Genomic DNA, 15942 nt, shown 5'->3' on the forward strand with positions numbered 1-15942 from the left:
CAGGCTTTGACGTTTTATTTGTAGTTGCCATACCTAAAAAGTTTCCCCTAATGCTAGTGTTTTCCGATTTTAATTTAAATAGTGCCCACTATGAAGATTATAAATATATAAACTTATAATAAAGACTTACGTCTTTTATTATAAGTTTTTTTAAAGGCAAGTTTTGGGAAAGCATTCAGTAAATAAGAATAAGAGGAGACACGAGTCTAAGAGTGAAAAGGGTTTTGGTCTTAGTCTACCACGCTGGCCAAGCGCAGATTGGAAGACTTCCTACACCTTTGAGAACATTATGGAAAACTCTTAGTCATGCAGGTACTCTGTAGTGAACCGACGATAGGTTGATCATGATAGTGATGATACAAAATGGTGGTTTTGTATAATAAAACGCCATTACATACCATTGCATTACCCCTAAGAAAGCCGAAAGGGTAAAAGTAATTTTCAAGTATGGCAGCATTAAAAATGACTGCCATTGGGGTTCAGTCACGCGAGAAAAAAATGTGAATTAAAAATTTCGTAAATCGTGGTTCTACAAAGTAAATAAACTTTTTAGTGATTTAATATAATTGTTTAGTGCACGGGCAAAGTTTTAGTACAATTGTTAAGGTCTTAAAAGTTAAGTTTTGTAGGTAAAATGTGGTTTTTTAATAGCTTATAATTTGGTGTTGATAAAAAAACTCGCTTTTTTTACGACGGCCGCCGACCAGTAAAGGTAGGTACACATTTTTTCATGTATTGATTAATTTTTTGCCGTCGCACTGTGCGAGGACGTCCAATTTACAAGTTGTGACGCAAAACTTGTGAATTATTTGATTATTTATTCAAATGTAACGTTTATTCGTCAAAAATGCGTTTAAAACGACTTGTTTTTGTGTTTTCTTGAGTGTATATTGTACAATACAACAGCATTAAGCATATTGCTAAGTAAAAGCCACGTTTTCAGTCAAAAACCCAGCTTTTATGTGTGTTCAAAGTATTTGTTTATGTGTTAAAATCTGTACAGAACCACTGGTAAAATCTTGACATATTCTAATATCTTTAGGGTTGATACACACTAACTTAACCACACTCGAAAATATTTGAACATTTGTAAGGCCCATATTAATGATAAAAACCGGTCAAGTGTGAATTGGATTTGCACACAAAGGGCTCTGTACCATTATTTAAGAAATGAAACTTTAATATTTATTTTCATGGCAGCCATTTAAAAAAAAGTTATTACACTTATTTATGGTATCACATTCTGCGAAAATGTTAACTCTGTACCTTAATAGGTATGATCTCAGTTCACGAGATATAGCCCGCTGACAAACAGACAGATGGATGTATGAACAGACAGCCGAAGGCTTAGTAATAGGGTCTGTTAGCACCCTTGGGTACGGAAGCCTAAAAATTTACTCACTGTTTATGCCTGATTTATACATATTTGTCAAACATTAGTGCTATAATATCTTCCCTGCAAATGGCCAATCTCTGTGAACAACAGCTGCCTGGCCGAAATTGAGTCAGGAACATTAATTTTGGATAAAAACTTTGTTTAAGTAGTTAAAAAATTACTTATTGAAATGATGTTAGCAAGAAACTGAGTAGTCATATCTAAGGTTACCCATTCGTAGGACATGAAATAGAAATATGTATGTACCTAGTTTGTATTTATTTGTTTCAGATTTCAGAATGAATAATCCAATTGCACCAGATCTTGACCCTCTAAGCTCCTATAATTTGAACAACTATCCGAATTTGGAAAGCTTCGGAAATCCGCTGCTACCTTTCGGAAATCAGTATCCATATTCCGTTAAACTAGAGAATTACCAGAATCCAAATTATTACAATCTACCGCAAGGAATACCACCTAACTTTACACAAGATACTTCAGAAAATACTAGTGTAAATGCAACTTTGGAAGAAACCGGTAATGAAACACAAACAGTCACGGATCAAGATCAAAATAACGAATACCCAAATAACATAGATGTCGCAGAAGAACAGGATATTAAACCAGATATTAGTAAATTGCTAAATAATAGAAAAATTAAAAAGGAGCGTAGCAAATACTTCTCAGAAAAGATCACGGAAAAGGATTTTAAATTTTATGGATGTTCCGTATGCAATATCAATTTCAAGGAACTGCACGAGTTAGACAACCATGTGACAATACATAAGGATAGGCTCACCAGCTATGATTGGAGAGTGAAGAGTCAGATAATGAAGAAGAAGATGAAGAAAGAGTTGAAGAAGAATAAGAAGTTGAAGAAGAAAGTCAAAGCAGAACCTGAAATGGAGTTTAATATAGAAATTAAACCAGAGGAGGGATATATAGGTAACTAACTTTCTTCCAGCATTTTTCTGCATGGATTTAGGTTTTTAAAGATTTCATTGGAATTCTTTTTAAAGGGGGTATATAATATATATGTATATATTATAAGATCTTTTGTATACGACCATGGGCTGTGAAATGTTATCAGACAAACAGACAGACACATTCTGCATTTAAGAGATTTATATATATTTGGTATAATTTAAATTTTGAAATTTTCTGAGACAAACCAACAAAGTGAACTTTTCGAAAAATTCACATTACATCAACAGCTAGACAGAAAGAATGACATACTTTCAGAATTGACAAATAAATAGTGTGTTTTTTGTAGGTAACGAAATAGCATCAGACTTTGTTAACAATACAGAATCAGACAACCAGAGTTTTAAGGAAAACAACACGGAGGAAACTGACAACAAAGAGACAAAAACAATGGAATCCAGCAATGCAAACTACAAGCAAGAATTGGACAAAGAGGTAAATGCAATGGAATCCAACACTACAAACAACAAGAAAAAATTGGACAAAGAAACTAAAACAATGGAAACTAACAATGCAAATAACAAGCAAGAATTTAACCAAGAGACAAATACAGTGGACTCCAACACTACACACAACAATCAAGAATTTAACCAAGAGACAAATGCAATGGAATCCAACACTACAAACAACAAGCAAGAATTGAACCAAGAGATAAATGCAATGGAATTCAATACTACAAATGACAAGCAAGAATTGAACCAAGAGATAAATCCAATGGAATCCAACACTTCAAACAACAAGCAAGAATTGAACCAAGAGATTAAAACAATGGAATCTATCAATGCGAACAATAAACAAGAATTGAATCAAGAGACAAATACAATGGAACCTATCAATGCGAACAATAAACTAGAATTGAATCAAGAGACAAATACAATGGAACCTATCAATGCAAACAATAAACAAGAATTGAACCAAGAGATAAATGCAATGGAATCCAACACTACAAACAATAAGCAAGAAATTAATCAAGAGATAAAAGTAATGGAACCTAGCAATGCAAACAATAAACAAGAATTGAACCAAGAAATAAAGGCAATGGAAATCTACAAGCGTAATATGTACAAAGATACAAAAATAATGGAACCTATCAATGCGGCCAACAAGCAGGAATTGTTGAACTTGCAAAAGATATATAAATGTTTTGCCTGTCAGAAACAGTTCACACTGAGTTACTATTTGAAACTACATGTCAGATCTCATACAGGTAAGTACTTTGTAAAATTTAAACTGTGTTAGGACTTCGTCTGTGTTGGTGTTAGCTGGCGGGCGTGCTCTGCCTTTTTGGAGTGTTTTTTTTGTTAAAACTGACTGGAAAGCGCTCTAAGGGGGTGCCGTGCGTGTGTCGACGAGCGCCGGCACAGACGGGGTCCATACTTGTATAGTTTAACCAACTTGTTACAAATAACTACAAACTTGACATTGGCTAATCTTTGTAAAGCCAGACGAAAGAGAAAAAATAAACTGTGTTACAATAGGGATGATGACTACTAGTCAAATCAGTGACTTTTTATCAAATGTCAAAACCCTCGCTTAGTAAGGGAGCTTGTATGAAATTCACAGATGTGACGTCATAGACATTTGAATTACTTGGACGTACTTTTTTTAGTTAAATCGATAATTCAAAATAGTAAGCAAACTTAAAACTAAAATTGGACGTGGATTTTACGAATTTTGGAAGTGGCTGGCTTTTCCTACATGTTTAGCAGTGGGAGGGCGGGCGGTGCTTATCGTATGCTGCATGTTGCACCATACAGATTTGTTTGGTTTAGCGGATTATAGCAAATTAAGCTTTCGGTTCCTTGTATATCGTGGACTTCCGCAAAATAACACCCTCTTCTATACAACATTTAAAATGTAGAGTGATACATCAACATTTTTGTCCGTAGATGAAAAACCTTATACATGCGTCCAGTGCGGCCAATCCTTCATCACAGCAAGTAAACTGGGACGACACAATAAAAGATTCCATCTCGCCATCCGCTACCAGTGCAGGATATGCTATAGATTCTTTTCTAGGTAAGCTATACTTATTTTACAAGCTAGCTTTGTCAATAAACAACATTTTTTAACCCCCGACCCAAAAAGAGGGGTGTTATAAGTTTGACGTGTGTATCTGTCTATCTGTGTATCTTTGTATCTGTCTGTGGCATCGTAGCTCCTTAACTAATGAACCGATTTTAATTTAGTTTTTTTTTTATTTGAAAAGTAGCTTGATCGAGAGTGTTCTTAGCTATAATTCAAGAAAATCGGTTCAGCCGTTTGAAAGTTATCAGCTCTTTTCTAGTTACTGTAACCTTCACTTGTTGGGGGTGTTATAAATTTTTAATTTACACTTGTTTCCATAAAAAAATTCAGTACACTTTGACCCTCATACACTATTTTAATGAAGGTAAAAGTGAACTTTTTTGTCACTGCAAAATTGTTAACTTTTTCTTTCTTTCTTTTTCTTTGCACATCACAATGCTCTTTGCAAGAGCCTAACTTGAAAAAAATTTGTACACTTTTACCCTCACAATTCAATATTTCAATGAGGGTAGAAGTGAACTTACAATTTTCTTCAAAACTAGTCTTATTTTTCAGATTTGAATTCTTAACTCGACATTTCGACAAAAAACACCCAGATGACAAGTTAGAAGGAGAACCCTATGGTCAGTTTAATTTTCATATATTTTACAGTAATTTCTTGTTTAAACCATAAAAAGTATGTGTGTATTTGTTTTTATAAAACATAGCAAAGATTACTATCAAATCAGTTTTTCTGATGAAAGATTTCCCTAAAATGAAACACATTCCTTCAGTGGAAGTTATCATTTAATTTTTTTAATAAATAAAAAATAGGTACAATTATTTGTTTCCTTACCTAAGTTTCGTACCTTAATAAAATATATAACTAAGTATAAAAGAAACTTAATTAAAAGTGAATTGTACATCAAGTATTTCTCAACACATTCAACATCAACACTAATGTTATAAATGTGATAGTGTCTGTCTGTCTTTGCATCTGTTGCTTTTTCACGGTGCATCTGCTAAACTCATTTTGACGAAATTTGGTACAAAGATAGTTTCCAACCAGAGACCTCTTTTTTCCCGGAAATCAAAGAATTTCCACAGAATTTTAAAACCCTAATCCACATGGACATCTGCTAGTAATCACACTATCACACTAATATTATAAAAGCGAAAGTTTGTGTGTATGTGTGTATGTTTGTTACTCCTTCACGTAAAAACTACTAGACGGATTTGGATGAAATTTGGAATGGAGACAGATAATATCCTGGATTAGCACATAGGCTACTTTTTATCCCGGAAAATGCAAAGAGTTCCCACGGGATTTCAAACAACCTAAAAGTCGCGGGCACCCGCTAGTATTTATATAAATATTAGCTGATGCCCGCGACTTCGTTCGCGTGGATGTAGGTTTTTAAAATTCCCGTGGGAACTCTTTGATTATTTTTAAGTGTGATGCCAAAAACTCTATTAATTCGTATTCGTATTCGTAATCTATAAACTCTATTTTTAACTGACTTTTCTTACAGATTTCAATGCTATACTACCTTACCTAAAAGAGTTAGAGGAACAACTCCGCGAGAAAACAGAAATGGAGAAAGCCGCAAAAAAACCAGATCCCTGGTCCTTTGAAGTTGAAACCAAAACTGAACTCAATGAAGTGAAGGAGGAGTCCCAAGACGACACAACAGATGGACGGATAACGGTTACCATAGAGCAAGTCAAAGTTGACATGGACGGAGTGGAGGTGAAGATTGAAGAGTTGGATGTGAAAGGGGATATTCATGGTGATGATGATGATAATCGGGATGATATTGATGAGGATGGATTTGGTGATGTGAAAGATGAAAGTACTCATATGAAGGATGAGAAGTAAGTGGATTTTTGAAGATTTTATTTCTCTTGTGAGTGGTGTTGGTTGGATTTACTTTTGTGGCTAATATTTTTGGGAGGCGGAATTATGTGCGCTTAAATACGCACGGGGAAGTAAAAATATCGTGAAGAAATCTTAATTTCGCCGATCTCCCTGGCACAGTGGTAAGTGCTGTGGTCTTATTAGTGCGAGGTCCCGGGTTCGATTCCCGGCAGGGTTTAGAATTTTATGATTTCTAAATCTCTGGTCTGGTCTGGTGGGAGTTGGGAGGCTTCGGCCGTGGTTAGTTACCAACCTACCGGCAAAGCCGTGCTGCTAAGTGATTTAGCGTCCCGGTACGATGCCGTTTAGAAACCAAAGGTATGGGTTAGATATAAAACTGCCATACGCCTTCCAGGTTAACCCGATTTGACTGCATTATCACTTAAAAACTAGGTGAGGGTTAACTTGTATCTGAATAAAATTTTTTTTTGTTCTCAGTCTCTCAGATGATGATTATTTCCCTTCAAACACCTGGGCATCAAAACCAGCCATGGAAGACCCTCCATCTCCAAAGAGACTCAAATTGGAGGACCGAGTGAAATGCCCAATCTGCGAGAAGAAATTCAGCTCAGCCTCCTACATGAGGATCCACATGCGGACCCATACTGGAGAAAAGCCGTTCAAATGCTACATATGCAACATGGGCTTCATCACCTCCAGTAAAATGCATCGTCATGTGTTGACTCATCCTGAATCCTGGGCAGGTCAGTAGCTTCCAGACTGTAGTCAATTTTTTAATCCCAGAGACCAAAATGACAACTAGAAATGTCAAACCTAAAAATTATTTTCTGTAATTAATAAATTCTGTATTAATAAATATTCCGAACCAGTGGTAGATGCTCTTGATGATTCAAAAGTACTTGTAACAGTGTATTAAACACGAAGCAAGACACTTTTACCCTCATTTACCTTTGACTTGATCAAACCTTCTTTAACTTCACTACACTGATCGATTGAACAAATAAGCATTCTCATTATTTATGCAAAACATGCTAATTATTTATTATTGGTAAACTTTTACCCTCATTTACGCAAACTATTTATACACTTTTACCCTCTCCATGAGACACCATCTTTATTAATACACTTTTACTTTTATCAAGTATTTTTTATTCAAGTTAACCTCATATTAAGACAACCCTCATATTAAGATAATCTATTAATCCACTTTTATCCTCATATTTTCAGATGATGACGTCAAGGAGGAAAAAGATAGTAAAGAAGGAATAAACATCAAAACTGAAGAAGGAGAGAATACGGAAGAAGACAAGAAAGCTATAAAAAAGTTAGTTATTTATTCATAACTAGAGTTTGCCCGCGGCTTCGCCCGCGTGGATTTCGGTTCTTTAAAATCCCATAGGAACTCTTTAATTTTCCGGTATAAAAAGTAGCCTATGTCCTTCCCCGGGATGTATTCCATGTCTGTACCAAATTTCATTAAAATCAGTTCAGCGGTTGGGCCGTGAAAACGTAGCAGACAGACAGACAGACAGACACATTTTCGCATTTATAATATTAGTATGGATTCACTCGCTCATAATACAAAACATGGCGTGTAGGCAACACCCAATAGCGGACGGACGCGTGCTATGATTGTGTGGTCTGGTGGGAGGCTTCGGCCGTGGCTAGTTACTAACTACCCTACCGACAAAGCCGTGCCGCCAAGCGATTTAGCGTTCCGGTACGATGCCGTGTAGACACCAAAGGGGTATAGGTTTAATAAAGCTGCCACACCATTTCTAAGTTAGCCCGCTCCCATCTTAGACTGTATCATCACTTACCACCAGGTGAGATTGCAGTCAAGGGCTACCTTGTATCTAAATAAAATAAAATACATCAGCGTGACTAAAAATTGTATAGTGTATGTAGAATGTAGATATGTCACTCAGTAGTTACCCGTTGCACTATTGTCGTACCTACTCCTAGCACAAGCCTGACGCTTAGTTGGAGAGGAAAGGGGAATATTAGTCATTTAACATGACTAATATTCTTTTTTTTTTAAAAAAGAAAGAAAGTTTGTCCCTAAATAAACAATAATGTCGTTTATTTCCATAGGTTAAGAATGAAAAAATATCTAGCCAGACTCAACAAGAAATCTAAACCTTCGGACAAGAAGAAGCGGCTCAATCAGAAGAGACCATTCGCTTGCGAATTTTGCCAGAAAAGATTCCTACATGTCGAGACTTTGCAGGTCAGTTCTGGTTTATTACTAAAAACCGGCCAAGACACGACAGACGGACAGAAAAAAAATTAAAATGTGTTCAAGAATAGAATAGAATAGATTGCTTTTGAATCGTCAAATAATTTACCACTGGTTCGGAATGCCGTCCCTACCGAGAAGAACCAGCAAGAAACTCGGCGGTTGCTCTTTTCAATTGTTCACATTGTTCAAGAACAAACAATTAGTATTCTCAATTTTCAAAGTTGGATAACCATACCAAATGGGGTATCATATGAAAGGGGGTTACATGTACATTATAAAATAGATTTTTATTTATTTGTATGCATCAAAAATTTTTGATTTATCATGCAAAAATGTCAAAAAAAATATCCGAGTATGGATCTCGGAGCGCGAGTGTGATTCTTACTTGGCCGGTTTTTTTATCACTATTATTGTAAAAAAAAAAATTGTAAAAGTTCTAATGAGTTTGGTCATGTTTGACAATTTTTCACAAAGTGATGAAATAAATTCTGGCTATAATATTTAACAAGTAATTGCAGAGTTCAAACTAAATAAATTGTGGGCAATCTTATTTCAATGTTTTATTGAATTCTCGCCGTAATTAAATAATATTTGTAAAATGTTCAAAACAATTTTTGCCACTCTTAACAAATAAAGTGCAGAGTGGTCAAAGATTTTTTAACAATTTTACTAATTGCAAAACGTTATAATGCATCTTGGCCATATTACAGAACTATAGTAGCAATATTTTCAAATGATTTTTGTGCAAAGTTGTCAAGTTATTTTTTGTCATATCAACGCTTATTGCAATGTGTTTCAATGAATTTTGGTTATGATTGCAAAGTATTCAAATGTACTTTGGCCATTCTTAACAAGTAATAGCCAAAGTGTTCATATGAATTTTGGCCCACCTAAATAAAGTACAAATAGCAAAGTATTCAAATTATTGTAATGTTCAGATGAATTTTGGCCATTCTTAACAAATAATAGCCAGAATGTTCATATGAATTTTGGTCATGTCTAACTAATGTTTGCAGGTCCACAAGAAGTGCCACGAGGGTGAGAGCCTGGTGTTCAAGTGCAACTTTTGCCTCGCGGAGCACCCCGACGATGTCACTCGGAAGGCGCACGAGGCCTCGCACCAGGGCCCCAAGCCCTACCTTTGCACCATATGCGGACGCGGATACAAGAAACGGGAAACCATGGCGAGTATCATCTCTGCTCCTCGTTGCTGAGGGTCGCGACCTTTACCATCATCGCCATGAGCCATCGCCGGCCCACTACTTGGCACGGGTCTGTCTCAGGATTAGAAGGGCGTAGCCTTTCTGCTCCTCATTGCTGAGAGTCGCGATCACTACCATCATCGCTATGAGCTATCGCCGGCCCACTACTGAGCACGGGTCAGTCTCAGAATGAGAAAGTCGTAGCCTTTCTGCTCCTTGTCGTTGAGGGTCGCGACCACTGCCATTATCGTTTTGGTCCATCGCCGGCCCACTACTGAGAACGGGTCCGTCTCAGAACGAGAAGGGCGTAGCCTTTCTGCTCCTCATTGCTGAGGGTCGCGACTCTACCATCACACACACACACACACACACACACACGCACGCACGCACGCACGCACGCACGCACGCACGCACGCACGCACGCACGCACGCACGCACACACGCACACACACACACACACACACACACAAACTTTCGCCTTTATAATATTAGTGTGATAAATCGGTCAAATAGGTCACGGATAGACCCTTAAGAATCCCGTAGGCACTCTTTGATTTTCAATCTATCAATGTTTTTTTTATGGTTTAGATATACCACCGCAAGAACCACAAGCCGGACCGCGAGTTCATATGTGACATCTGCACCAAGAGTTTCAATGCGCAGTGCAAGCTGCAGAGACATATAGTCAGCCATCGCACGCAACGGTAAGTGGTCACCAGTGACGGCAACTTACTTGCTTTATCATAATCGATACATGTTAGTTAAAATATTATTTTTTCTTTTCTACTTATACTACTAATGAAAAAACCGGCCAAGTGCGAGTCAGACTCGCGCACCGAGGGTTCCGTACTTGGGTATTTTTTCCGACATTTTGCACGATAAATCAAAAACTATTATGCATAAAAATAAATAAAAATCTGTTTTAGAATGTACAGGTAAAGCCCTTTCATATGATACCCCACTTGGTATAGTAATCTTACTCTGAAACAACTAATTATTTGTTAATAAACACATTTTAATTTTTTTTGTGTAATGTGACCACAAATTCACTGTTTTCGGATTTTTTCCTTTTATTTGTGCTATAAGACCTACCTACCTGGCAAATTTCGTGATTCTAGGTCAACGGGAAGTACTCTATAGGTTTTCTTGACAGACAGAAAGACAACAAAGTGATCCTATAAGGGTTCCTTTTTTTCTTTGAGGTACGGAACCCTAAAATAAAGTGTGTGCTGCAGGTTCGTGCTGCGCTACGAGTGCCCGGTGTGCGCGCACATGTTCCACACCAAGTACCACGTGCAGATGCACCTCGCCACGCACCAGAAGGAGGGCCTGTGAGTATACCGGACCCTGACGATCAACCCGTCGTCGGCCCACTACTAAGCACCAGTGAAAAGGATGCATCACACTAATATTATAAAGGCGAAAGTTTGTATGTGTGTGTGTGTGTGTATGTTTGTTACTCCTTCACGCAAAATCTACTGGACGGATTTGGCTGAAAATTGGAATGGAGATAGATAATATCCAGGATTAGCACATAGGCTACTTTTTATCCCGGAAAATCAAAGAGTTCCCACAGGATTTCAAAAAACCTTAATCCACGCGGACGAAGTCGCGGGCATCATCTAGTATACTCTAAATTTAGTCTAGAGAGAAACAAGAAAATCGACGCTAATATTACACTAGCTGATGCCCGTGCTTTCGTCCGGATGGATTCAGATTTTTCGAAATCCCGTTGGAACTTTGATTTTCCGGGATAAAAAGTAGCCTATGTGCTAATCCAGGATATTATCTATCTCCATTCTGAATTTCGGCCAAATCCGTCCAGTAGTTTTAACGTGAAGGAGTAACAAACATACACACACACACATGCGTCACACAAACTTTCGCCATTGAAAATCAAATTATTTATTCAGACTATTTTACACCTTTTGATGTCAGATTTGTTCGATTTGAAAGGTGATATAGTGGTGATGATTAATTACGTAAACTTAAAGCTACGAGGGTGCCAAACGCGCCCAAGTCTGAGAAGAGCCCACAACAAATTCAGCCGGACATTCTTTTTTTATTATTATCACCTCTTTACAAATTAATATTAGTGTGATTACATACCTACTATACAGAAGTTCAAGTTTTTAAACTCACAACGGTATTAAGAAGTTTTTAATTTTATAGAATTCAAGAGGAAAACCGCAGCGAAATCCTAGCGATGGTTCTGCAGAACGCTCGGAAGATACCCAAAAGCGCAGACGCGCCCCCCACCCTCACCGACATCGTGCCCAGCGACGAGCGCAGCCGCGTGTGCAACATATGCGGGGAGGTGAGATACATACTATACAGCGTGAAATCTATACAATGCGTTTTGATTTTGCTTAGACTTAAGTTTCAATCAAAACGAGACAGATTTATGCCTGCAGTATAGCGCTGTCTCGTTTTAACTAACACTGTTTTAATTGTCAACAAATAGTGCCATAGATTCTTTCCTTGTTTCTGCTACTTGACAAACCGTCCTTCGAGTTTCAAGTCTTTTATGAGTTCATTTCCGCGATCAGCTGTTTGCAGGGTTGTCACATTGGGGGTTTAAACAAATTCTTTCAGTCCTCATATCTCCAGAGGCTGGCTCATTTTTCTAGACCAAGACCGTAGACCTAAGTATAAAATTACAAGCAGTAATAAACAGTTTAATTTATTTCAGGTGTTCCAACACTTCTACTATCTGGAAGAACACCTAAAGAGTCACGGTTCGAAAATAGCCATAGAAGACAGCGAGAAAAGCGAGGAGAAGAAACATGTATGCCCCATTTGCAACAAAGGATTCAAGCTACACTACTACTTAAAACTTCACAGTTTCACACACACTAAAGAAAAACCTTTCATTTGCCAGCAGTGTGGAAAGGGCTTTATAACTCGGGGCAAACTAAAACGTCACATAGAAACCCATACGGGCTTGAAAAAGTACCAATGTCATGTTTGCTATAAGTTTTTCACCAGACCTAGTTACTTAAGGATCCATGTTAGAACTATTCACGGCACTCAAGACTATAATTTTAGGATGGAAAAGTCTTATAGCAACTTCGGCGCCGACTACACGCCTTAAATTGTTTATTTCTAAACTTTTAACACTGATGTTAAGTTTTCGGAAAATCGTTTTTACGTGTTAAACTCTGAGAAATCAAGATTTAGATAATTACAGTTCATAGATAATGAAAAATCCTTCTGCCAACAATGTGAAAGGGTTTAATATATAAAAGTAAAAAGACAGAGATGCAAACAGGTCTTAAAAAATTACAATGTCAAGTTTTTACAAGACCTAGTTATTTAAGACTAGAGGATGCCCGCGACTTCGTCCGCCTGGATTTCATTTTTTAAAGATCCCATGGAAACTATTTGATTTTCCAGGATAAAAAGTTGCCTATGTCAATTGCAGGGACGCAAGCTACCTTGGTTCCAAATTTCACTCAAATCGGTTAAACTGTTGGGCATTGAAAAGGTAGCAGACAGACAGACGGACAGACACACTTTCGCATTTATAATATTAGTATGGATTCGTGTTAGAACAATTCAGTATTCAGGACACGCAGAACTATAACTTTAGGATGGAAAAGGTTTGCATTAACTTTGGCTATACGGCGTAATTGTTTATTTATGAACATTTAACATCAATGTTAAATTGGCAGAAAATCGTTTTTCATGTAAATGATTACGATTACGTGTTAAGTATACGGCAGTGATTTGAATTTCTAATAAATTAACACTGATTTCTTGATACTTTACAACAAGAATGAATTATTGATGTTGGTTTCAATAGTGTTATAATTTTTAACTTCTTGTAAATATGAAAGCTAAAATTTAACAGTTTGAAATTTTAGTTTTGAAGATGTGTTGGTTACAGAATTCTCAACATTTAACATTGATGTTAATTTTTTTAAATTGTTATACATTTATGTACTTTTAAAATAATATGTTAAAAGGAATTATTGAAAAAAAGGAATTATTGAATGAATGAAATTAAAAATTGTCATTTGTTTGATTAGCAATGATTGCATACAAAAGAATGTCAAATCATTTTAAGTTTTAAAAAGTACGGAAAGTAAAAAGTAAAATAAAGTATTTCAGGTGCCTCAAAAATGATATTTTTGAAAAAACGAGAGCGATTTAACAAATGTAATTACTGATTTAAAGTTAAAGAAAAGTTACCTCATTTTAAAAAAGTGCGAGTCTGACTCGCGCACTGAGGGTTCCGTACTCGGGTATTTTTTCCAACATTTTACACGATAAATCAAAAACTATTGAACACAAAAATAAATAAAAATCTGTTTTAGAATGTACAAGTAAATCCCTTTCATATGATACCCCACTTGGTATAGTTATCTTATTTTGAAAATTGAAGCACGTTTTAATTTTTTTGTTTTTTATTGATGTAACCACAAATTCGGGGTTTTCAGATTTATTCCTGTACTTCTGCTAAGTATATACCTACCTACCAAATTTCTTGATGATGATTCTAGGTCAACGGGAAATACCCTATAGGTTTCTTGACAGACAGACAGACAACAAAGTGACCCTATGAGGGTTCCGTTTTTCCTTTTGAGGTACGAAAAAGGATTTTTTCAAAAGATTTTCTATTCACCTTTTTATTTTCTAAGTCGATGAAAAAAAATGTGATTTTTTGTATACTTGAATAATTTTTTTTTTTGTGCAAGTACTTAAATAAATACTTGGAAAGTAATTTATTTTGGTTGTTTCTGATTTAAATATTTCTTTCATCTGCTCACAATTTAAAAATTTGAAATACAATTTGAAAATTGTGTATTTTTCAAATTTTAAAATCTAAATAATTTTGAAATAATCAAAATTAATCAAACGATAGGTACCTACGTAACTTAGCTTTTGCTGAATTCTTACTTATTAATCTCTTACTAATTTTCTTTTTATATGTTTGGGTTTTTTGTTAGTTTTAAGTTTTTTTTTTTTTTGCGGTTTAGGGTAAAACGTGGTGCGGTATTTTAATTTTTAGGTTCGCTTACCTTTGTGTATATTTAGCTTTTTTTAAATAGATTGTAAATAAGTAGTAATGGTTAAGTTTTATTCTTAAAGAATTCTTTCGTCGAAATGTTATTTTTGTAAAGTTACAAAAATAAATGTCAATTGTAAAAATTGGTTTTTATTTTTTTTAAATCCTCAGTCACTTTTTACAATGTTGTGGTACAACACTTTGTAAATTAAAAAAAAAATACTGAATCATATTTTTCTGAAGCAGCAAGTACCAATTTCGCCCTTGTGGAGTTTAGGTTCTTCAAAATCTGTGTAAAAAAATCTTAGAAGTGAGAACTCTTTGATTTTAATAAAATTAGTTAAAATAAAATAAATAGTTAATGTACATAGTGAGTATAGTGTGTAAATAGAAATCTTGAAAACTTGCCGTTTTGTATTAAGATCATGGTTAGAAAGACAGTGATATAAATAAAAAATAAATAAAAGCATAATTAACATTTAGTTATGATAAGGGATAATTACTAAGATACGAGACACCGATGAGATACGAGCGAAGTTTAAATGAAAATATGTAAGTAAATATAGCAAATAGCAGTTTCAAACCACCAAACTAAATAACCTAGAACTAATTAGAGTTTTTTGATCTTTTAGGAGTTTCTTTTTTAGGTTGTTCTTTAACGCAGGAACTGAAGTTAGATTTCGCAGAGGAGGTGGAATATTATTCCAGCATTTTGTAGCCAGATATCGAAAACTTCCACGAAAAGCTGCTGATCTATGACGTGGCCAGGTTAGCCTGTTTAGTGGTCGAGTGTTGAAAGCTGGAGAATGCCAAGATAACTTATTATAAAGATAGTCCGGCGTTTTGTTCTTGATAACACCAAACAGTAGAGTGCTGAAATGCAGTTCAATACGCGACCTCATATTAAGTATATTAGCATCGTTTAAATAGGGAGTCACATGGGTCCGAGGAGGTATATAGTAACAAAATCTAGCACATGCGTTCTGGACTCTTTGTATTAGTCGCATGGACCGTTGAAGTAAGCACGGGCCATAAACACTGATGCAATAATTCAACTTAGAGAGAATAAGCGCCTCGCACAGCTTAGTCCTCAGATCGGTATTGATATAATCTCTTATTTTGTATAAAATCTTAAGTCGGTAGAAGCAGTTGCGGGCCACTTCTTGTACATAGTTTTCAAAATGAAGTTTCGCATCGATAGTAAGTTTCGCAATTTTCAGGGACCTTTCCATCCTTATGTCG

At 35.9% G+C, this 15942-nt stretch overlaps 1 protein-coding gene across 8 annotated transcripts; it reads left to right on the top strand.

Annotated features, from left to right (window-relative positions):
• Positions 1-457: 457 nt before the first annotated feature.
• Positions 458-14380, top strand: LOC123878502 (zinc finger protein 600-like). Of its 8 annotated transcripts, none has more exons than XM_045925703.1 (16): positions 458-712; positions 1667-2320; positions 2649-3132; positions 3253-3301; positions 3368-3566; positions 4249-4378; positions 4943-5010; positions 5899-6241; positions 6723-6988; positions 7473-7569; positions 8340-8475; positions 9504-9671; positions 10278-10393; positions 10925-11020; positions 11862-12006; positions 12382-13961. In XM_045925703.1, the coding sequence occupies exons 2-16, from the start codon at positions 1675-1677 to the stop codon at positions 12781-12783; spliced, it is 3345 nt and encodes a 1114-aa protein (XP_045781659.1). In that variant the 5' UTR covers positions 458-712; positions 1667-1674; the 3' UTR covers positions 12784-13961. The 8 variants fall into 8 exon arrangements, 7 of the variants coding, with proteins under 7 accessions (XP_045781659.1, XP_045781661.1, XP_045781662.1 ...); XM_045925705.1 differs by having other exon boundaries at positions 2649-3085; positions 3260-3301; XR_006798835.1 differs by adding an exon at positions 14290-14380 and having other exon boundaries at positions 2649-3566; positions 12382-13897.
• Positions 14381-15942: the final 1562 nt, after the last annotated feature.

The sequence above is a fragment of the Maniola jurtina genome, chromosome 26 (assembly GCF_905333055.1).
Source record: "Maniola jurtina chromosome 26, ilManJurt1.1, whole genome shotgun sequence".
Lineage (NCBI taxonomy): Eukaryota > Metazoa > Arthropoda > Insecta > Lepidoptera > Nymphalidae > Maniola > Maniola jurtina.

What these genes read in the sequence shown, in the direction of transcription:
- LOC123878502 (XM_045925701.1), top strand. Translation starts at nt 1,675, where the DNA reads ATGAATAATCCAATTGCACCAGATCTTGACCCTCTAAGCTCCTATAAT. An exon ending in TGCTATAGATTCTTTTCTAG is followed by an intron (nt 4,379 to 4,942) that starts GTAAGCTATACT and finishes CTTATTTTTCAG; the next exon opens with ATTTGAATTCTTAACTCGAC. An exon ending in AGATTCCTACATGTCGAGAC is followed by an intron (nt 8,469 to 9,496) that starts TTTGCAGGTCAG and finishes GTCTAACTAATG; the next exon opens with TTTGCAGGTCCACAAGAAGT.